The sequence below is a fragment of the Pagrus major genome, chromosome 4 (genome assembly GCF_040436345.1).
Source record: "Pagrus major chromosome 4, Pma_NU_1.0".
NCBI classification, from domain to species: Eukaryota; Metazoa; Chordata; class Actinopteri; order Spariformes; family Sparidae; genus Pagrus; species Pagrus major.
This window is the reverse complement of record NC_133218.1, coordinates 38992771-39015881: the sequence shown is the minus strand read 5'-3', so window position 1 is coordinate 39015881 and position 23111 is coordinate 38992771. Positions and strand designations below refer to the sequence as shown.

General features: G+C 46.6%; 4 protein-coding genes across 8 annotated transcripts in view; 2 read left to right on the top strand and 2 right to left on the bottom strand.

The window, feature by feature from the left end:
* The window catches only part of LOC140994325 (WD repeat-containing protein 88-like), a 14480-nt gene extending 6698 nt beyond the window's left edge, over positions 1-7782 (top strand). Inside the window, exons 12-13 of the mRNA XM_073463897.1 lie at positions 7378-7484; positions 7584-7782. The gene's annotated coding sequence lies outside the window, so the exon portion shown is untranslated. The remainder of the gene's footprint in view (positions 1-7377; positions 7485-7583) is intronic.
* Positions 1-12657, bottom strand: part of wdr59 (WD repeat domain 59) — a 13389-nt gene extending 732 nt beyond the window's left edge. The window contains exons 1-27 of one of the 5 annotated variants that reach the window (XM_073464794.1): positions 12524-12657; positions 11605-11654; positions 10902-11037; positions 10743-10828; positions 10344-10424; positions 9906-9943; positions 9207-9295; positions 8996-9112; positions 8637-8714; positions 8297-8453; positions 7795-7874; positions 7577-7703; positions 7351-7460; positions 6959-7123; positions 6702-6797; positions 6427-6516; positions 5965-6086; positions 5666-5819; positions 4710-4766; positions 2695-2828; positions 2481-2562; positions 2161-2273; positions 1854-2013; positions 1512-1593; positions 1270-1390; positions 1048-1190; positions 1-613 (exon numbers count right to left, since the gene is read on the bottom strand). The exon at positions 1-613 is cut by the window's left edge and continues 732 nt beyond it. In XM_073464794.1, coding sequence (XP_073320895.1) covers positions 378-613; positions 1048-1190; positions 1270-1390; positions 1512-1593; positions 1854-2013; positions 2161-2273; positions 2481-2562; positions 2695-2828; positions 4710-4766; positions 5666-5819; positions 5965-6086; positions 6427-6516; positions 6702-6797; positions 6959-7123; positions 7351-7460; positions 7577-7703; positions 7795-7874; positions 8297-8453; positions 8637-8714; positions 8996-9112; positions 9207-9295; positions 9906-9943; positions 10344-10424; positions 10743-10828; positions 10902-11037; positions 11605-11654; positions 12524-12577 — 2958 coding nt within the window. In that variant the 5' untranslated portion in view covers positions 12578-12657 and the 3' untranslated portion in view covers positions 1-377. Of the gene's footprint in view, positions 614-1047; positions 1191-1269; positions 1391-1511; positions 1594-1853; positions 2014-2160; positions 2274-2480; positions 2563-2694; positions 2829-4709; positions 4767-5665; positions 5820-5964; positions 6087-6426; positions 6517-6701; positions 6798-6958; positions 7124-7350; positions 7461-7576; positions 7704-7794; positions 7875-8296; positions 8454-8636; positions 8715-8995; positions 9113-9206; positions 9296-9905; positions 9944-10343; positions 10425-10742; positions 10829-10901; positions 11038-11604; positions 11655-12223 lie in introns of all 5 variants that reach the window. The other 4 variants (XM_073464791.1, XM_073464792.1, XM_073464795.1 and 1 more) reach the window with 4 other exon arrangements.
* Positions 12320-18135, top strand: nob1 (NIN1 (RPN12) binding protein 1 homolog). The gene is made up of 11 exons (XM_073464798.1): positions 12320-12400; positions 13051-13138; positions 13854-13986; positions 14590-14723; positions 14951-15022; positions 15192-15326; positions 15488-15628; positions 16044-16307; positions 16715-16812; positions 17262-17406; positions 17624-18135. Exons 2-11 carry the CDS (start codon positions 13070-13072, stop codon positions 17891-17893), a joined length of 1461 nt encoding a protein of 486 aa, XP_073320899.1. The 5' UTR covers positions 12320-12400; positions 13051-13069; the 3' UTR covers positions 17894-18135.
* On the bottom strand, positions 18089-23111 carry cog8 (component of oligomeric golgi complex 8). The gene is made up of 5 exons (XM_073464797.1): positions 22573-23111; positions 21587-21794; positions 20504-21328; positions 19335-19503; positions 18089-18789 (listed from the first exon to the last, which is right to left on the bottom strand). Exons 1-5 carry the CDS (start codon positions 22899-22901, stop codon positions 18476-18478), a joined length of 1845 nt encoding a protein of 614 aa, XP_073320898.1. The 5' UTR covers positions 22902-23111; the 3' UTR covers positions 18089-18475.

Here is a 23111-nt window from a genome sequence, read left to right as displayed (position 1 = left end):
CTGCAGCTGTCTCAAAGTTACAGACTGTAGCTTTGACAGTTCGTCCTGAGGCTGGTGCCACAGGAAACATCATCGAGTTCTCTGCTAGAGAGCAACCAGCAGGTTTTAGTATTTCTAGTGTCCAAGTGGAGATTTCATCCTGAGGACAGGTCAGGAACATTTATCCTCTGGGGACCATGAATGTCCTTCAAGCTGCGTCGTAGTCTTGTGTTGGACGGACTGACGTTGACATCATCGCCCTTTACTGGAGCCTCCTGTGTGGTCACACGATGGTGTAGCTGACGCTCCGTGTATCAGAGGCTCATCGATGGATGTCGGAGTAAATGTACTTCAGGCAGTGGTGTGTTGGTGTTTCTGTGCAGAGCGTCCCTGTGGTGTCAGAAGGTGCTCTGCAGCAGACAATGGCAGCCGCAGCCAGCCGGACACTCGTCCTGCCGGCGGAACCAGTCCATCATGTGACTGGTGTGTCCTCCGTGACCACAGCTCAGGCAGAAGTTGGAGGAGCCGCGTACGGCCACGTGGCAGATGGCGCACTGGAAGGTGAGACGCTTACAGACGGCACACTGAGTCCCACGAGCCTGACTGCGACAGTGACAGCAGTAAACCCCGAACTCTGAAAAAACAAACCACAGGTCAGAGACGCTCCAGTCCATCAGCCTGACACCTGCTGAGAATACAGACATCTGCAGACATCAGCACCCTGTGGATCAGGAGCAGCTTTACTGGCCCAGTATCTGAACAGCAACACTGAACAAGAACTAACGTCTAGATACAAGTCAGACTGTTTCTGTAAATTGTTAAAACACAGAATTAAAATGTATTTTCTAAACCCAACTCAGCTCATGCTGCCTGACATTCACTCGTTCTTTCTTTGTCATTATTCTACAGTATTATTGACTTCTGAAGTCCAGATTTCACTTATTAAAGGGAACATTAACGACGTTCAAACATGAGCAGGTGTGTGTGTGTGTGTGTGTGTGTGTGTGTGTGTGTGTGTGTGTGTGTGTGTGTGTGTGTGTGTGTGTGTGTGTGTGTGTGTGGACGTACCGATGCCTTTGTGAGGTTCAGGAGGACACGAGGCGAACTTGAGCACGTCGGCTCTCTTCTCCCTCAGGCCCCAGCGGTGCAGGATCTCACCGTAACACTTCTTAAAGTCATCAAACTGCAGCATGTTGGCGGGGTCCAGCAGTCTGCAGAACGAAGGGGAGGGGCATCAGCGTGACATCACAGTTCTGTTAGTTAAGCTCGGGGTGTGTCTGACTAGTTCACCTCTTGTTCATGTCGTGCTGCTCTCGCTCTCGTTCCCGTGGGTCTGTGTAACCCTGGTTGCCGTAGCGATAGTCGTCAGGGGAGGACTCGCCCCAGGGGTTACCGTGCTCAGAGTCTCGACCTGCGAACAATGAAAAACGTGACTGGGTGGAGAGAAATGTTAGCGTCCTATTTAACTCCACGCACGGTGAACAGTGGTGCAGTTGAGCCGCCGGCCCGTGTGTGGCGCTGAGCAGGCTCACCTGTGTTCCAGGTGGTCGTGGTGATGGAGTCAGAGGTGCTGGAGCACGAGCCCGAGGTGACGGAGCTGGACGTGTAGCTCGGCTGTGACCACACACACATTATTACATCACATCCTGAAGCTGATCTTCACATTTCATTTTTATTTGTATACATTAAAGAAACTCTGAATGATTAAACAAACAGAAAGTTAACAGCTGAGTCACACAGGGCCGCAGCTTACTATTATATTCAATAAACTACAGACTACAAGATCATTCAGACCCATTATGAACCATGACTGTCTCCTAAATGTGATGTTCTCACATGTCCAAACTAAACAACTGGAGCCACTGAGGACTTACATATCGGGAGTGGTGCGGGGGGAACATGGCGGAGCGCGACGGGTGATACCCGCTCTGTCCATACAGAGCGTAACAGTCAGGGGGCGGAGCCTGAGCTCTGAACACGCTGCACAGCATCGCCAGAGTCTGAACGTCACTCATGTGACTGTAGTGATCCAAACTATAGCACACACACACACACACACTTTCATTATCATTAAACAGTTTCTCACACAGTCACAGACTCCAGTGATCTGTGAAGGACAGTTTTCTCTGTGTCTCCAGTCTTTGACCCAAACACCTGTAACTGACAGACACATAAACTCACAGAGTCTCCAGCAGGTGGCGTCCAAACGGGTGTCTGGCCCAGGGGGTCTCTGTGTCCGGGTCTGAGTCTGGACTCAGGTCCTGACTGGTCGCTGCAGAGGCCAGGGCCCACACCTGCGCACACACACACACACACACACACACACACACACACACACACTCGGAGTTGTTGTGGATCAAAGATGTTGAAAGATGAACTTGAGACAGTTGCTTTAGCGCCACCTTCAGGAGACCTGCCTCTGTGTTTGAGTGAAAGTTGTTGTGTTTTTTCTTCAGTTAGTCGGAGGAAGAAAAGACAAAATAAACAAGATAAATCTTCACCTTCGCTACGTCTCGCCGTCCGACTGTGAGCGCTGCTGCTGCGTTCTTCTGACACGTTTCCTGGATGTCGTTCATGTTCAGACTGAGCAGGACAGAAAACATTAACATTATATTTCATTCACAGAAATATAAATATGAGAGATATACACACATAAATGACTATAGTGTATAACTAAATATATAAAGACATCATCAGAGATATGTTTGCTCTCACATGTAGCTCTCTCCCAGAGACTTGTGGACGGGCAGCAGGCAGGAGATGTCCTGGATGATGACTTTCCCAGCCAGTTTGATTGGACGGTTTCCGTAGTCCGTCCCCTCTCGCTTCGTCTTAAACCGGCGGGATTTCTGACAGACAGACAGACGAGAGGAGGAGGGAGACAGCAGGCCCAGAGGAGACAAAGCACCACCTGATTAAAAGTGGTCTGGCTGACAAATTACTGTAAGAGACTGTTCACACTGCGAGACTGACTGAGGACAGACATTCAGACTTGAGGACAAACGTCCTTTAATGAAGAACATCTGTAATTCTGAGGGGGCGTTATGTCCTAATACAGTTGTGTTGTTTATATGTGTGACGCTGGATGGACGGGACAAAAACTTTGTCTGTGGGGTCAACAAGATCATTAGGGTCCATCCTGCGGGGACCATGAAGATATCCAGTCCTTATCTCAATCTGTCCTGTAATATTTGAGATATCTCAAAATGTTGAACTATCGGTCTGTTTAAGGGACAAAAGGAACAACAGCTGCTCATCAGGAGGATTAATACTTCCTGTTTATATTGTATTATATGTTTGTGCACTGAAGCATTAAACCATCAGTTATTATTTAATTATTGATGATAAATGTCACAAGAACTTTATCAATATGAGAAAATCTGTATGATCGGTCTGTTTTTCTAGCGATTTTTAGGAGTTGAATTATCTTCAACCTCTCAGTGTGGAGTCACGCAGCTTTTCCTATTCATTACATGTGCTGGTCCGATTCCACAGGCGCAACACGCTGTTTGGTCCAAAACATGCTTTTCCAACAGGCCGTACCTGTAGTGACGAGTCTGTGTGTGATCCAGGCCTCACTCGAGCTTCCAGAGGCAACATGATCCAATTTACGCAGATTTGCATAAAGTAGCTTAGACCTCAACTGTACAAAGAGCCGATAACACGACGCCCGTCTCCGGCGCTATGCTACGCTACCAGAACGCTTTGCCCGGCTGCCCACGTTGGACACTGTGAACTTGTACCATAAATCGGAGACAGGTGTCGTGAATCAACCCGTCAGCAGTTCGTCTCGCAGTGTGAACACGTGGTTAGTTTTCAGTTTGTTAACATCTGTAGCTTGAATTAAATAAAAAACAATAATTACCTCAAAAATAGTTTAAAATTAAGTTTAAAAAAAATGAATGGCGTTCTTTGTTGGTGATCACAGAAACTTACCTGTTATTGAATGTTAGTGAACATTAGAAGCTTTAGTCAGACAGCAGAGTTAAGTGTTCTGAATTTGAATCTAGCTAACGATGCTAACGATGCTAATCTTTGGTCGCCTCCTGTGAGAACCACAAAGGACCAAAATGTCTATTTCTTAACAACATGTAAACACTGGTGAACTTTTGTTTTTTCAAAATTCTGTTTACACTCAATAAAAAGCTTCAAAATTACTTTAAATGTCCATAAAAATCCAAGACTTCAGTTTGTGTAAGTTGCAGCTCGGGAGCGTTTTACTTTCTAAACTTGCTGAATGTCGTCCAGTCACTGCTGTTATTTGACGGGTCGTTCACGTAGTCTGTTCTCAAAAACTTTGCGTTCTCAAGCGTATTTTATTTAATGACTTTTAGTAATTCCCCTAAAAGATGAAACTACCTCAGAGCTGCAGTCTGATGTGGAAAACACAGCTTGATGGTCACAAAAAGAAAAAAACAGTCATTTCAGTTTAACTTGAGTCAAAGTAGCAACATTTAGTTCATTGAAGTGTTTGTAAAGATCCAGAATCAGTCAAGACATCTAAAAAGAAACAACTGAAAACACATCATCCACTCTGACTGACGTTAAAATTCAAATTCAAATCACATGATGTGGGTTGACTTTGTTAGTGACAGCTCTCTGCGTTAGCCAATCAGTGACATGCAAAAAAATAAAAAACACTGTTAAGTCCCTACGAGGAGAAACCAGAAGAGAGGAGGAGCAACGAAAGAGATGAGAGAAAAGACGGGTGGATGGACAGAGCTCAATACCGGCCAATCATGGAGGGTTTGGACAGACCAGCGGCGGGAGGCAGAGATTGGGAGCTTCTGATTGGAGGAGAATAGGAAGGAGGAGCAGCCCACAGCAGCATGGGGGCAGGTGATTGGACGGAGAAAAACAACAACAAAAACAATAAAAATAAAAAATAAAAACAGAAGCCCGTCAGGGAGACAGCCAATGAGAGAGAGAGAGACAGAGAGAGGGAGAGAGAGACAGGACGTTTACATCCAAAATCACCACAGGACATCAGCGAGCTCCTCAGACGTGTAACTACACTGTGATCTCATTGGATGCTGAAAAGAAAGCTGGCAGCGCTGTACATTCCCAGCCCCCCTGAAGTACCCATCGGCTCAGGCACTGTGGAGGAGGCTTCACACTGGACATGATGAGCATGTCGAGGTCAAGAGAGCTGTTTGTTATCTTACCACAAAACCTGATCACTCTTTGTGTCTGGAAGTGAATTAATGACCAAAGTATTAACGGGACAAACTCAACTTGTGATCATCTGTGACTCCACATTTAGAAACACGCAGCAACAGGATCAGATGTGAAGAAGTTAAATCAGTAAATCTGATGTTGTTCTGCTGCCAGTCTGAGTTTACTGTGAGTTTGAATGTGACGAAGACAAACTGAGAGTGAGCACATTTTTATCCCTGCAGACATTTTGACTCGTCACAGCAGTCAAGTTCACCAGAGAGTCAAATCCAGTCGCACACATGGAGAAGAGGGTTAATGGACAAACGCTCAGTGTGCAAACTGACGGACATGTTTGTGCTGTTAATGTAGTCACACATCAGCAAGTAGCAGCTTGTCAACTGGACATCTACCGTCAACCTGACGGCCACAGATCAGTGCATGCGTGTGTGTGTGTGTGTGTGTGTGTGTGTGTGTGTGTGTGTGTGTGTGTGTGTGTGTGTGTGTGTGTGCGCGCGCGTGTGTGTCTCACCCGTTCTTTATAGTAGAAGGAGGAGATGGAGACGGTGTCTTTGTCAGAGCGAGTCGGGCTGCCGCTGTACAACCGCAGGGTGCTCTGAGACTCTGAACGCATCTTCATTGGCGTCAGCACTCCGCTGTGATAGGCCGACAGAGCTGACAGGGACCTGAACACACACACACACACACACACACACACACACACACAGTCATATGAAGATTTTTGGGTTGGTTTCACTCCTGTAGCTGCAGCTGAGTTATGAAAACGTGACACTGGAAAAGCAGCTGTTAAAACCACCAGTGTGTTTTTACCTGGGCGTGGGCTCAGTGGGCGGGACAGAGCGGTGCATGGTGATTGGTCGGGTGAAGTAAACCAGACAGCCGGTGCCACAGAAACGAGCGCCGGAGGTCCGAGGGAACGGGATGTTGGCGTCCTGAGAGAAGAGATGCAGTAACTTCCACGTCAGTCTGTGACGTTCAACGCTCCAGGAGATATTCTGAGATCAAGCTTTGTGATTTCCTGTTTTCATGCTGCTACAGGTGGATGTCATGTGTCTGTTTGCAGTAGAGGGTCTACAGGTGGATGTCATGTGTCTGCTTGCAGTAGAGGGTCTACAGGTGGATGTCATGTGTCTGTTTGCAGTAGAGGGTCTACAGGTGGATGTCATGTGTCTGTTTGCAGTAGAGGGTCTACAGGTGGATGTCATGTGTCTGTTTGCAGTAGAGGGTCTACAGGTGGATGTCCAGCTGTAGCAGAGTCTAAATGTTTGTTACCTGATAGGAGCCGTACGTGTTGGTGACTCGAGGAAACGCCTGCAGGGCCGGAGTGACGGGGTTGGAGATGACGAAGGGGTCCTCCTGCGTCTGATGGAGGAAAGAATGAGCATCATAATTAAACTTTCCTATTAAAATCTTTATCGTTTTGTCAGAGAGAAGTTGTTTCATCTCTCAGGTCGGGAGGAAAGAGGAGGAAGGAGGAAAGGAAAGAAGGAATCATTTTAAGGGAAAAGGCTGTGTGTGTGCGTGCGTGCGTGCGTGCGTGTCCTCACCATGTCCGACTCCAGACAGGACACCAGCTGACGGACACACGGCTCCAGACAGTTCTGGTTCCTCTTCACCTTCTGAAGCGACGTGTCCGTCAGAATCTGAGGAGAACAACACAAAGAGTCAGAACATCGTCCTCAACATCATCTTTTCTTTTTCAGCTAAAAAACAAGAACAAGTTTTGTTTTAAATGTTTAAATAAAATAAAACTTAAATGAGTGAAATAAACAGCGAGTTGTGGTGCGTTCAGGAGCGTCGGTACCTTCTGGATCTTGGTCTTCATGGCGGACGGGATAGTCGTCGGCGAGACAAACTGGAAGGATGGCGCAGCGTTGTTTGGATACTGAGCGGGAAACTTCACCACCAGGTGAACCTGATGGCTGCCGAAGTGAGCCGACACCACACAGCTGCGGTTCACAACGTCCATCTGCACAACACCAAACACTGTGATGTCACTTCCTGTTTGACAGTTAGCTACTTACTGCTGCCGACTGTCTGATCGATCTGGTTCCAGGAGGATCCGACATAAAGACACTAAAATCTATATAATGACATTAAATCACTAAATAATTAAAGAAGGTCAAAGTCCAATAATCTATATTATACGTTACAGATGAAATGTGTTCAGACTTCCTGTGAATGTTTCCGTCTCACCTCCACGTTGACGTTTCTGATCTGCAGGTTGACCAGAGAGAACTCCTGCTGCAGAGTCTGAGTCAGACCTGAACCCCCCGCCGAGTCGTGACGGCCTCCAGAGTCCGGATCTGAGAGCACAGGTGAGACGACAGGTGAGACGAGGACAGAGATTTTTTTTATCTGAATCATGTTCAGTGTGACGTATTTTACTTCATCATCAGATTAGTGACTGAATGTTTCTGACCCTGCAGGTTTCCAGCTGCAGGACCGAGGCTGTGTTGACTGTCGGGTTCCTGAGATGACAGAGACTTCTCCGACTCCACCGTGAGAGACATCCCGTCCATCAGCTCCTCCACGTCACTGACACACAGCTACACAACAACAACAACAACAACAACAACACACGTCAGGAGGGATCAGAGGCAGGAGAACATTGATCTCTCTGTGAGGCTGCACACTGACCTTCTGCAGCTGAGGATCCACCCTCCAGATCCTCAGAGTCTGGTCTCTTGACCAGGTGACCAGCTGGTAATCCTTAGAGCCTGAGGCAACAAACAACAACAACAACAACAACACACTGTAAACAACAACAAACAGCTGCCAGGCTTCACTCAACACTTTACTACAGAACTATGTACAAACTGCACTTCCTGACAGAAATATAGAAAGAATCTTTATCAGACGGGGAAAAGTAGCATTTTAATGTCTATGTGATCATTTTCACCACTGTGTGAAATGTGAAGAGTCAAAAATATCTTATATATTTAGCTTAGCTTAGCACAAAGACTGGAAGCAGGGGGAAATATTAGCCTCGCTCCATCTGAGTAAACAAATCCCAGTCTGTCTGATTCACGAGAACTTTAAGTTTTGTCTGATATCTGTGGGTAGAAAGCTGCACTGAACAGTTGAAGGATTTGCAGGATGTGTGTGAACTTCTCCTGAATCCCAGCATGTGATTGGTCACCTTCTTTCTGCGGCCTCCACTGGAACTCGAGCACCACGTCGTCGTGCCCGACGAAGGCGTGGACGGGACTGTTGAGGTCGAGCGTGCTCCACAGCAACAGACTGTTCTCTCTCCTCAGCTGAGGAACCATCACTGTGACCAGACCATTAGAGAACGGCTGAGGACACACACACACACACACACACACACACACACACACACACACACAGATGTATCAGGATCTGTATATATTTTGGTTCATAAATAAATATTATCGCAACATACTATTGGTACTTTTTGGCTGTAAAGCTGAATGTCCCTGTTGGGATCAATAAAGTTTGATCTGGTCTCTGATACTCACCGTGTACCTGGCCTTCCACACTGGGACCTGACAGGACAAGATGTTCAGATACTTCCTGGGCTGTCGGTAATCCCAAAACTACACACACACACACACACACACACACACACACACACACACACACACACACACACACACACACACACACACACCAAGGGGGAGAAAATACACAAGTTGAACACAGATACAGAGAGTGCTCTTCAGTCCAGCTGCATCTTCAGTATATTTTGTGTGTGACACTAATTTATCTTCATCTGTGGCGCCGATGTACTGAGAAGTGAACCTGTCTGACTTCCAATCCAGTCCAGTTTGGATCTGTGACTCTCTGATTTAATAACCCGACTGTTTGTTGTTCTCACCCTCACTGAGTTGTCCTGACTCGACGTGGCGAGGATGAACTCGTTGTCTGGATGCCAGTCGAGGCCGTGGATCTTCGACAGGTGAGCAGCCACGTACTCGGCCGCCGTGTTCGGCTTCTGTTCAGAAAAAAGAAATCACAGAAACATTTACAGCACTCATACACACACGCAGCTCACTGTGTGGCTCAGATGAAATGTGTCGTCTGCTCACTCTTTTGTCCCAGATCCGGACGTCTCCATCATGACTAGACGCCAGCAGGTACTGGTTCTTCCTGTTCCACTTCACCTGAGACGCCCCGGCTGGAGACGCGAGACGGTGACAAATAGAAACAAGGTGTGAAAACACTGGTGACATTTTCGTTTGTAGATTAACAAAAAGAAGAATTCAAACCAAACTAATCCTGATGTTGCCTTTAGTTATGTTTTGTCAAAGTTGATTATTTTCATCTGCTATGAGGAATTGTTTACATGTTGGCGTACATTCAGAACGTGGAACAGTCGAGACAAACCCGATGCAAACATGTTCTCACGATGTATACCTTAATTAATCTCTTTGAGGATGTGTTCAAAGACAATCTGACGTTTCAGATTTAAATCTCATCTGCAAAAAACTGATTTTACTTGTGCTAATACTTAAACACACAAACAGGTGGTTCCTGCTTAACTCTTCCTCAAACACCAAGAAGAAGGAAAAAACACTAATAAATGTTACAATATTGAAACCAAAGCATTAATGTCACTTAGATGAAACTATGAACTTGACTAAACACTTACTGTGGATCTGCAGTCAGTTTATTGTAAATTGTTCTTGTGTAAATGAAGTGAAACCAGTGTTTAACGCATCAATATACAAACTGAAATAATCAATCAATCGATAAAATAAACACGGTCTGGTCCTTTAAACGCTCACCGACAGCAGACAGCGCCACCGTGGGCTTCCGAGTGTCTCTGTGGAGTCAGACAGAGAAAATGTGAATAAGACAAAGTGCTCAGATGTGAAACTGACTAAAGGTCTAATTATGCACATGATTATATTTTTACATCATCATCTATGAAGTTAACATCTCACTGATACTTAAAGTCACTCTTGACATTATAAACAACAGTTAACCTGAAGATGGATGAAGACAGAAAGAAGTTCAAGTCTTCTGTTTCAGTCAAGAGCGAATTTTCTACTTTTAGTCCGTTACGTTCGAGGTGTTGCTCAGAAACATGTCAGGTGATGTGATCAACATCTAAATGAATCCTGTGGTGGGATTATTTTCTCAATAAAAGGTTCATGATTCAGGTGAAACAATGTGCTGAAACTATCTGATGAATCGTTTTAATTCTGGTTATTTCTCCTGACCTCGTGTCCCAGATGTAGATGTAGGTGTCCACTGAGCTGGTGACCAGGAACTCAGGTTCAAACCAGGACCAGTCCAGATCACTGAGGACACAAACACATCACGGTGAGTCCCTGAACACATCACAGCGAGTCCCTGATCACACAAACAGCGAGCCCATGAACATATCACGGTGAGTCCATGAACACATCGCGGTGAGTCCATGAACACATCGCGGTGAGTCCATGAACACATCGCGGTGAGTCCATGAACACATCGCGGTGAGTCCATGAACACATCGCGGTGAGTCCATGAACACATCACGGTGAGTCCATGAACACATCGCGGTGAGTCCATGAACACATCACAGTCAGCCTGTCCAGACTGTGTTAACCTGCAGAGAGGTGCGTTTGATTTGCTACCTGATGACCCGGGTGTGTCCCTGCAGGGAGGTGTGAACTTCTCCACAGCCGTCCCTCCACGAGTAAAGATCCACACGCTGGTTACTCTGGAAACAACACACAGAGTCAGAAACACTTGTTCTTTCCTGGTTACAGACGTATTTAGTCGTCAGAACTCACTGAGGCAGCGAAGACGTGCGACTCTGATCTGTGAGGATTCCACTGCACCGTCCCGACGTCCCATTTACTCTGTCGGCCAATTTTCCTGGGAGGTTCAGACGGAGCCTCCAGGTTCACCATGTACAGGAAGCGGCGCCTGAAACAAACAACAGAAGCTTAAAGGAGCAGTTTATGTGTTAGAGAGTCATTTTCTCATCAGGTCAACTGAGTCCCGAGTTCATGACGTTAAAGTAAAAACATAAATAAAGTTTGTTACGACTTTCACCTGCAGCTCCGTCACAGCTTCAACTAGTCTAACAGAGTGTGGACTGTCACAGTCAACGATGTGTTCAGGGACTGTCACAGTCAACGATGTGTTCAGGGACTGTCACAGTCAACGATGTGTTCAGGGACTGTCACAGTCCACGATGTGTTCAGGGACTGTCACAGTCAACGATGTGTTCAGGGACTGTCACAGTCAATGATGTGTTCAGGGACTGTCACAGTCAATGATGTGTTCAGGGACTGTCACAGTCAATGATGTGTTCAGGGACTGTCACAGTCAACGATGTGTTCAGGGACTGTCACAGTCAACGATGTGTTCAGGGACTGTCACAGTCAACGATGTGTTCAGGGACTGTCACAGTCAACACATCTAACCTGAGGTACATGAGTCTGTTCCCACAGTGAAGAGCTGCGCTGCGTTCAGGTGACCTGGACTTACCCAGACAGCACGGCGTGTGAGCCCAGGCAGTCCACTGACATGGCGGTGGCCTGAAAACACAGAAGAAGGTGACAGATGATCTGAAAGCTCCAGATAACAATGATTAATGAGTCTGATTTATTTATTTATTTCAGTGGAGCTGAAACGATTAATCACTGAGTCATCAGCTATCAAATTAATCACCAACTACTTATATTATCAATTAATCGGTTAGCGTAATGTTTTAAGGGGAAAGAACAAGAAAACTGAGGACGTCATCTGGAGCTTTGCGAGACACTGATCGATATTTATGACTATATTCAGACATTTTGTAAACACAACAACTTATCAGATAAACGAGAAAATGAGCGTCAGATTAATGGAAAATGAAAATAATCATTGCAGCTTTAATTTCACTGAGAAAACACGATTATATCATCGTCTTGTTTTAACCGACCAACTGTCCAAAACCCAAAGACACTCCGTTTTATCGTGATGCACTTTTAATGAACTGTTGATTAACACGTTTGTTGTATATTAATTCTTTGTTGATCATTAATCAGTTAATCCAGTCGTCAGTTCAGCTGGAAGCTTTGGAATAAATGTTCACACTGAAGTTACACAGCCGCTGTCTGATCACCTGCTGCTGCTGTCTGATCACCTGCTGCTGCTGTCTGATCACCTGCTGCTGCTGTCTGATCACCTGCTGCTGCTGCCGCCGTCTCTCACCTGGTTTATATCGATAATGTGTCGGTTTGTCGAATATGGACATTGGAGTCGATCAGCTTGACTGACCGCTGAAGCTTCAGCTGAACAGGTTAACTGTGGGTGTAAACCTGGTCTGTGTTCATCATCCTGCCGCTGTTTCAGTCTGTTAGAGTCTCCTTCACCTGTTCACCTGTCGGTCACTAGTCACACCTGAGCCCTCGGACACACATACCTGCGCATCCCGAAACTCCACCACCACATTCTCGCTGCTCCAGCGAGCCGCCATCTTCCTCCGTCTTCTACCGTCAACAAAACGTCACGTGACCGCAGTGAGGAGGCGCTGCGTTCAGGACCTGTAGGAAAACTGAACTAGAGGAAAAATGTGATACCCGTAAAAATATCACATCAATACCATGAAATGCGAGTGAAGACATGTTTTACAGGGCTGAGATATCGATCATTACGAAGTTTTTGGGGGCAATTTTGACGTTTGTTCGGCTTCAGAGCTCATGAAATTATCGTTGCTCTGAAGATCTTACGTGAATAAAGTAACGCTGTCACAAATTCAAAGCAGATCCAACATAAATGTAAATTACTTTCAGTTCTCAAACTGCGGAAGCTCAGTTAACTCAAAACAGCCTTTAAATGTTTTTTATTAGTTGAGAGTTGAAGCAGGTTTCAAATGTCTGACGGACGCGAAGCTCCGCTGGTTTCTATATGTCACGTGAGTGTTTCCTCTCTTCTGATTGGTCGGTCCAGTCACAGGCAGATATCCAACATGGCGCCTACCCTGGTGGAGCATGTTGTCGCAGACGCAGGAGCGTTTTTGAAGCGAGCTCCTCTCCAGGTGAGTTTTTATTCACCTTTGAGCCGAAAACACAGTTTTTATAGAAGAAGCTACACGACAGTTAGCTTGTTAGCTCTCAGTGGCGACAGCTGGTCAGACTGTAGAGCAGCTCCGCTGTGGCGGAGGCCTCAGCATCACAGAGCTGCTGACAAATACACACTGAAACATTAAATACTGGTTTTATTAAGGATTACAGGTCACAATCTTCTGTCAACACCCAGGTTTACATTTATATCAGATATTACAGTGTCCTCGATGATAATGGTGAGCTGCTTTGTGCTCTTTCACATCATCAGTCAGCTGAGAGGATGTGAGAACATTAAAAATGAAGATGTTTAAACTCTTGTGAACAGTTTTTATTGCTCATTGCTTGATCTCACTTCTATAAGTGTAATAATTGTCATAATGTTTGGAAAATGTAACATTTTTTCCTTCTCTATGAAAACCTAATATGTGTTGCTGATATTGATGTGATGTCACTTCACGTGGACATAAACTGAGCCCGAATATTTGATGGAGGTGGTAAAATATAGAAGTTACTTAAAGCACTGATTATCTGTTGATATACCAAAGAAAATGAATGTAAATTCAGATCTTGACATGTACAGTTTCCTGCATAACGATGTTCCTCATGATTGGGGCTCAGTGACACGTCTGTCACAGAGAAACTGAAATCAGTTGTTTGACAAACACGTTGCGTCTGTTTGTGTTGCAGGACATCGGCAGGAACATCTACACACTGAAAGATGTGGTGGACGAGATCAGAGACAAACCCACCAGGAGGAGTCTGGCCTTCCTGCCGTACCAGCTGAACTTCCTAGAACCACGTCCTGAACACATCAGACTGGGTAAACTAACCTGAACCTGAACACATCAGACTGGTAAACTAACCTGAACCTGAACACATCAGACTGGGTAAACTAACCTGAACCTGAACACATCAGACTGGTAAACTAACCTGAACCTGAACACATCAGACTGGTAAACTAACCTGAACCTGAACACATCAGACTGTGTGAACTAACCTGAACACATCAGACTGGGTAAACTAACCTGAACCTGAACACATCAGACTGCTAAACTAACCTGAACACATCAGACTGGTAAACTAACCTGAACCTGAACACATCAGACTGGTAAACTAATCTGAACACATCAGACTGGTAAACTAATCTGAACCTGAACACATCAGACTGGTAAACTAACCTGAACACATCAGACTGGTAAACTAACCTGAACCTGAACACATCAGACTGGTAAACTAACCTGAACACATCAGACTGGTAAACTAACCTGAACACATCAGACTGGTAAACTAACCTGAACACATCAGACTGGTAAACTAACCTGAACATTCTTACCTGTATTCCACACCTGTCCTCTGCAAACATCCTGACATTCATCAGGTTTCATTCTGCAGTCTGAGCTCTTTGTTATTTGTGTTTCTTCAGTGACAGAGTTCTCCAAGAAGACCGGAGACTACCCAAGTCTGTCAGCCACCGACATTAAAGTCCTGGCTCTGACCTACCAGCTGGAGCTCGAGCACGTTGGCTCACAACACCTGAAGAAGGAGCCGGAGGTCAAGGTATCTGATTAGAAGAAAACCTCACTGTTTGTACCTGACCCGTCCCAGCTGACTGCTTGTAGAACTGATCTGGTACTGACAGTGTGTGTGTGTGTGTGTGTGTGTGTGTGTGTGTGTGTTAGGGTCTTGCTTCTGAGATTTATGCTAAGCTAGGCTAAACACAGTCTAATTCAGCGAGCTGGCTGTGTGGTTTGGTCAGAGAGTAACGTGTGAATCTTCTGTTTCAGCTTCATGTTCAGAGCACACAGCGACACCCAGAGACTCCAGTCAATGTTGCAGGATTCCACTTCCCCTCCAAGGTAACACACAGAGGATCGTTAGACTTACTCACGTCTGTCAGTTCATCACTACATTCTTAGTGAAAACATCTCACCAGAGAGTTAATCAGAATCTGTCTAGTTGTATAATGGAGCCTAAATCATCTGCAGGACATTTATCGGTTTATTTATTTCTCGGTTGTTCCTTCAGAAGCCTGTGGACGCTTTGAACGTCCGACAAATTCAGACAGAGACGTCAGAACCTGCCGACAATAACCAGTTCAACAGCTTTCACTTCTGGAGAGAGCCGCTGCCGTCCATCGACAGCGACCTGCTGGATTTACTGGTGAGGCTAACACAGGCTAACATCTGTATTAGCTCCTCCAACAAGCTAACATGAGTGTTAGCTTCTCCAACAGGATAATCTACTGATGAAGACGTTTGATTTCCTGTTTTTTTGTTTTTTTTGTTATCTTAATGAACCTCCGGTGTTGATTGTTCCTCCAGGATCCGGTGGAGGTTTTGAATTCAAAGAACAAACAGAAACAGACGGACACACAGACGACTGCCAACAGTGACGAGTTTAACAGCTTCCACTTCTGGAGAGAGCCGCTGCCGTCCATCGACGACAGCCTGCTGGATCTACTGGTGAGTTCAGGAACCATTCAGAGCGAATATTCAGCAGGTGGACACAGACAACAGCTGCTTCACACTAGTTACAGTTAGTTACAGTTGTTGACAGTACAGTTGATGAAGTTTTTAATTGTCTTAAATACAAGTAAGGAAACTTTTTTTGTGCCATTCTGGACCCTGAAGTTCGCTGCAAAGAATTAGCCTCTCCAACAGGCTAACATCAGTGTTAGCTTCTCCAACAGGCCAACATCAGTGTTAGCTTCTCCCACAGGCCAACATCAGTGTTAGCTTCTCCAACAGGCCAACATCAGTGTTAGCTTCTCCAACAGGAGAATCTCAATCATACTAAGATCTTCATTGTCATTGTCATGCGTCCTGGACCTTGATTGGCCGACACTGATGGTGATGTCATTTGTTTGTTTGATTACAGAAGGTCGACGGCATCTCATTATCAGAGAGCAGGTCGGACACATCACTGCAGACAGACAAGCCAGAGGACCAATCAGAAGATGAGGACAAAGAGAACGAGCCTGGAGACGAAGCGGAGGAGGAGGAGGAGGAGGAGGAAGATAACGATGATGGAGGTGGTTGGATCACTCCCAGCAACATCAAACAGGTGAAGATGGACTCTGCTGATTGGACGGCTCCTGCTGATGTTAAAGTTGGATGTCTGACGACCGACTTCGCCATGCAGGTAACAGACGCCTCGTACCTGTCGGTGACGTCACCTGGAAATAAGACTTTGGTTTGAGCGTTGATTAACATTAGTGAAGACGAAGTTTGTTTATATTTTACACAAACAATCTGCTTCTGTTCAATGAATCAGAGAATTATTGTCATGATTTATTCTCTAAAATGTCAGAAAATATTGAAATGAACCGTGACGTCTTCAGATGTTTGTTTCGTCCGGCACAAAATCCAAAAACTGACAGTACAGTAGTTCAGTCCTGTGAGACAGAGATGAGAAGCTGAAAGCAGCTCATGTTTGAGGCATTTTTACTTGAAAACTGAGATTTATCGGTCAGTGAAATAGTTGCAGATTAATTTTCTGTTAGTTGATTGATTGATTGATTGATTGATTGATGGTTCTTGTCTTTCCAGAATGTTCTGATTCAGATCGGGCTTCATGTTCTGTCTGTGAACGGGATGGTGATCAAACAGGCGAGGAACTACATCCTGAGATGTCACGCCTGCTTCAAGTGAGTTCAGTCTGTAAACAAACACATAGTTTGTCCTGAAGGTGGCGCTAGAGGAAATACCATGGAGTCGGTCTGATCTAGAGGGTTCATCCTCTGGAGAGCAGGACTGAGTCAAAGCAGCTCTTCTCCATCCATCATCGCTGTTCAAGACACTAAATGTGTGAATGTGTTGCTAGGACACATCTGCAGTGTAAACAGGAAGTCACTGTAGCATCACATGCTAGCAGACAGTTTTAGAGGCTAAAAGATGAAAGTTTTGTGTCTATCAAGGAGAAATCTGTTTCAGACTTGGTAGTTTTTATACAGTTTATAATGACAGGGGAATACCTGATAATGCTAAGCTAACTGACCTTATTTACTTATTAAGTCAAAATGTTCTTAGCATAACGTTTCATAATTTCAGGTTTGTTGTGCTATTTTTTGTAAACTGTGAATGTTTTTAATTTCAGGACGACGAGCAACATGAACAGAGTGTTCTGCTCCCACTGCGGCAACAAAACTCTGAAGAAACTGGCCGTGACCGTCAGCGAGGACGGCAGCATGCAGATGCACTTCTCTAAAAACCCCAAAGTGCTGAACCCGAAAGGGCTGAGGGTGAGACGCGCACGCACACGCACACACACACAGTTATTTCAGGACTCCTGTGATTTGACTGCCTCTATTCATAAATAATCCTGCTTTTAGCGTCTCCATGTAGCACGTCAAGTAGTTTTTTTCCAGTCTTATTTTACCCCTCTGTGGTGTGTTTCAGTCTTATTTACCCCTCTGTGGTGTGTTTCAGTCTTATTTACCCCTCTGTGGTGTGTTTCAGCACGCGCTGCCTCTGCCTCAGGGAGGGAAACACGGCAACAACCCCCACCTGGTGGAGGACCAGCGTTTCCCCCAGCAGAGACTCTCTCGTAAAGCTCGTCAGAAGACCGACGTGTTCAACCCGGACTACGTGGCCGGAGCGTCGCCGTTCTGTGAGAACGACATCTACAGTCGAGCCGCCAACCTCCAGATCAGAGACGGTCAGTGTGGCGGCGGCAGGAGACGAGCCAACCCCAACGCCTCCCGCAAGAAGTTTGTGAAAAACAAGTGAGGAGCAGACGGACACTTGGACACATGAGAACTCGACATCACCAGACTTATTAAATTAAAGGACTGTTCAGGTGGTTTAGCATGTTTAAGTCTTCTTCTTACTGCAGGTAAATATGCAGAAACAGCGGAATGCTCCTTTAAATATTAAACCAGCATCCTCCCTCTCAGTAGACACACGCTTTCATGTTGACACTGATTTATCAATAATGTATCTTTATTTACCTTAATAAATTTTAAAACCCACTTCAGCTGTTACAGAATCTGTTCACATGAATGTTGTCATCATTCTTTCATCATCTGGACGTATGGACACATTTCGGATCCTCAGATGATCCTCAGATGATCCTTTAGTGGATCCTGAAGAAACCGTCCAACATGAAGCTCAGACACTTTGTGTTGTTACATCATGAATGTGTTCTCACATCTGCCTCCAATCCTCAACCTTTAAAAGAAGAGTTAACATGTTTTAATTTATATCCACCACCAGAGTCCAAAGTGATTCTTCAGACTTCCCACAGAACCTCGGCAGTAAAACGTCACGCTGGAGACGCGTCACTCAGTCATCTGTTAGTCCTGGAGTCTGTTACTCCAAAGAAAACTCTTCGTCCTGTATCGTCTCTTCATCTTGTTCCTCAGACGTCGGCTCCGTCACTTCAGAGTCTGTGAGACCAGACTGAGTCTGTGCTGGGTCCAGTGTGAGGTCAGGATCTGGTTCTGGTTCTCTGAGCTGTGGCTCAAACGTCAGGCTGCTCAGTTCGCTGCTGATGTCGAGCTCCGGCACCGATGCTGGTGGTGACGTCTCTCTCTGTGGAAGCAGGAAGTCCAGCGGCTCGAGGACGGCAGCCAGGTCGACGCAGCCCAGACTGCCGTACCTGTGCAGCTGAGTCGGAGGAACACCTGCAGAACAACACAGAGCGGCTTCAGTCAACTCTGAGACTGAGAGGAACCGGTTCTGACAGCAGAAACACACATACAATAAACATGATGTCACTTACATCTCTGGATTCTTCAGTCATGTTGCTGCTGTATGAAGCATTCAGACTTTAAAGACTTTATTTTGGTTGATTGCTGACGATGTCTGATGTCAGGCGTTAAATACTGAACAGATCAGACGGGTCACCTCCATTCAGGAGTTCTGTTACTGCTGAAATCTGATATTTTGTTGTGGATCAATCGGACTTAAATAAATATGAGAAAAACTGAGAGAAGAAATCTGTTGATGATCTCTGACAGTTCACCTGAAGTACAAACAGCTCTTTGGTTTCTAGTTCTGAGCTGCACAAACCAGAAAATAACGTCTCCACATCAAACAGATGTGGTGCAGATATTTTTCTTTGTTTGAAGCAGTGAGGCTTCTCCAGATCACTGGAATCATTCGTTTTTTAATCAAAATTATGACCCTAATGATTTAAAAGCAACAGGAGAAGAGGGAGGATCCTCACCCAGGATGAGAGCGAGCTGAGCCGGAGGAAACAGAACCTGCAGGCAGCGGTTGAGGAACGGCAGCAGGTCGTCAGCGTACGAACAGCAGAACTGATCGAACAGCTCCTTCTCTCTGCTGCTGAAGGCCGACTCCTCGGCCCGGTGAAACACCAGAATCTGACGGGTCACCTGACGGGAAACAACACCAATTAACACTCATTACAGCAGTCCAGACCGGCCCGGTCAACCTGACAGGAAACTAGACACTGAAGACACCGGCTCAGTTTGGATGTTTGGACTTCACTCGCTGCAGCCTACTGGTGCTGAGGGCGGTCCAGATTTATAATCAAGTCCGCAGGAGCCTCGAACCGTCTGTGGACTTCAGAGAGTCCAGAGAGCATGAGAGGCTTTAATATTAACTACAGTTAATTTAAATATGGACGTAATCAATATAAAAATATATAATATAATATAATATAATATATATATATATATATATATATATATATATATATATATATATATATATATATATATATATAAAAATCTCATGAGTCTATTCATGTTCGCTTGTTTTTGAGGACTTCCATTTCACATTTTGTTGTTGTGAGTTTATCAATTAAAAGAAAGTAAGTTGTCCACTATTTTAATAATCGATTAATATTTTAAAGCAAAAATGTCAAACATTTGTTGGTTCCAGCTTCTTAATGTGAGGATTTTATCTTTTCTTTGGATCTTCGACTGTTGTTTGGACAAAAGAAGCAACTTGAAGACGTCACCGGGGGAAATCGTGATGAGCATTTTGGTTTTTTTACATTTTCTAGGCTAAATTCATCGATTAACCATGAAACCGTCTCACAACACAACACTTCGCACTACAGTCGTGACGTTTTGAGCAACACTCCATCAGACGTCTGATGCAGATCAGTGTCGTTGAAACTTCACCACTAAACAAGTAAATATTGGAGTCCTGCAGTGTGAGAGCCGTCTTTCTGTTTCATGTTTAGCTCACTGTCGACTCGGCACCTGTTTTTTTTGGTTTGGATGTGTGTGTACACAAGACCCTGGACTTAAGTGAGGTCTTGAGACCCGTCTTGTGGGTCAGAATCTTCACAGATGTGATGTGATGTCAGTAAACTCGTCCTGATGGTGGACATTCGGATCACCCGACAGAAACTCTACTGCTCACCTTCTTCAGGGCGTCTTCGAGACATTTGGTAACGTCCTGAGCCAGACCGACAGGGCAGCAGAGCCGCAGGTCGTTGAAGGCCGTCAGGATGTTGTTGAGGAAGCAGGCCAGCGGCTGGAAGTCCAGCAGGGACATGGGGGGCTGCAGGGTGCCGGGCTGGGTGCTGGGGGCCACGGGGGGGATGGTCCCTCCCAGCACCGAGGGCAGGGCGATGAGCGTGTACAGGTTCATGTCCTCCTGGAACTTGTCCACCGCCTCCTGCACGGCTCTGCGGAACGTCTCCACCGCCACCCGCTGGAACATGGGCGCCAGCTGCCCGCGGAAGTCCGCCCCCACCCGGCTGAAGGACAGGCCGAAGTACATGCACTGACCCAGGAGGGAGTCCAGGCGCCCCCCCACACCCCGCTGCAGGTCCCTCTCTAAAGTCTCCAGGAACTCCGCCACCTTCTGCACCACCCAACCGTGGAAGATGGCGGCCTCGTTCACCGCCACCTGCCCGCCGGCGGGGGGCACCAGCGGGTCCTCGTCAGAGAAGATGGCTCTGTACTGCGTGATGATGTCGAACAGGTGGACTCTGCAGGCCTCGATGGTTTTGGTAATGTGGAAGTAAGGGTCGTCTTCAGAGATGGCGGCGAGGATGGAGTGCAGCCAGGTGCCACGAGCCTGCAGGAACTTCACTCGCAGCTCCGCCTCTGTGAACACGTCCATCCTCCGCAGGTAGCCAATCACACGCAGGCAGACGGGAAGCTGCGAGTTACTGCGCAGCTGCTGCAGCAGCTGGTTGAGCATCAGCTGAGTCGACTGACGCACCTCACGCACGATCCCCTGAAGATCAAAAAATATTTGTCGGTTAATCGGTGAACACGATATAAATCTGCAACTATTCTCATAATCCATTAATGATTTCAGTTATTTTTCTAGAAGATGTCATCATGGTGGAAAACTGAAGCTCAAAGTGACGTCTTCAGTCCAAAACCCAAAAATTCTGTTTAATGATGAGACGCTTTCATCTTCCTCTGAATAGTGTCACTTTCATCCCACTTGAGTTTGTATCTCAAACACCATATTTTCATGTTGACTCACCTGGATGACCGGCAGAGAGGAGTGTTTCTTCTCCAGCCTCTTGACGTACGCTGCCAGCTCCAGAGCCTCCTCGTAGTAGCCGTTGCGGACGCAGGTGTCCATGAGCTGAGGGATCTCCAGGATCTCCAAGATCTCAGTGTGACGGTTCAACGTGAGGCTGTTCATCCGGCGGCTCGCCCCGATCTCCTCCGCCTCCTTCATGAACCCCCTGAACACAAACACATCGCGAGTCGTGTTACAATTTATTCTGTGTCCAGATTAGAAATCTCAGTCTGGACACGATGTCATGTGGATTAACCAGCGACTGAGGGAGTCTGAGTCTTTTAGTTATTAATATTTTTCAACCAAATTCATTTTATCACACGAGAGAGAGAAGCAGCAGCTAAAAGTACATGTCATGCATGATGATGAGGAAGAGCAACAAATCTTCACATTTAGGAAGCTGGAAGCAAACTGACTGAAACAACTAATCGATTATTCAAATTATTTGTGATTAATTGTATTTTGATCACTTAGTTTACTAACTGTTGACTCTCTGGCTGTACCAATGTCCCCTACGAGCTGGGCCCTCAAGGTTCGGCAGTGTGCAGGTGTTACTGTGAGAGCCCATCGCTAATTACAGTTAAATCATTTGTTTCAGTGTCAACAGACAAACAGACGTGTTGAAGCACCGCGACATGGACCTGCAGCCTGCGGGTCCCCTGAGGGCCCCCTGTGGGTCCCCTGAGGGCCCCCTGTGGGCCCCCTGCGGGCCCCCTGCGGAGCCCCTGTGGGTCCCCTGTGGGCCCCCTGTGGGTCCCCTGTGGGCCCCCTGAGGGTCCCCTGCGGAGCCCCTGTGGGCCCCCTGTGGGTCCCCTGTGGGTCCCCTGTGGGCCCCCTGTGGGCCCCCTGTGGGTCCCCTGTGGGTCCCCTGTGGGCCCCCTGAGGGTCCCCTGTGGGCCCAGGGGCTCCCGGGATGTTGCCCTCCGTCTCTGAGCGGCACTGACCTGCATCTCTCCCCGAAGCTGGGCAGCTTGTCCAGCAGCCGGGACACGCTGCCCTCCACCCGGCCGAAGTCCCGGTAGATGTGCTCGGTGCAGTCCGCGGTGCGGATGAAGGTCTGGTAGTTGGAGAAGGCCAGTTCCCGGGTCTGCTGCAGGATCTGAGCCCGCTCCTCCGCCAGCCGCTCCGGCTCCCGGCTCAGCTTCTCCACCCCGAAGGAGCTCAGCTCGGACAGGTAGGCCGCGAAGTCCGGGTTGTCCCTCCAGCTGTCCGGGAAGCTGTCCTTAAAGATCGACGCCAAGATGCTCTCGTCCTCCACGTCCACCGCCGCCATGTTGCTGCTGCTGGTGAGACTGAAAGACGCTGCCGGTGTGACTCAGTGACGCAGACTCGTCACCGCGGGTCACTAAAACTAACTAACTAACTAACTGACTGTGAAAAGTTAATTATGTTCTTCAAACTCTTCCGAGCGGCACCATGGATCTGTGAGCAGCGCGGCCCGTGTTGACAACCACTTCCGGGTTCCTCCTCCGACTTCTTCTTC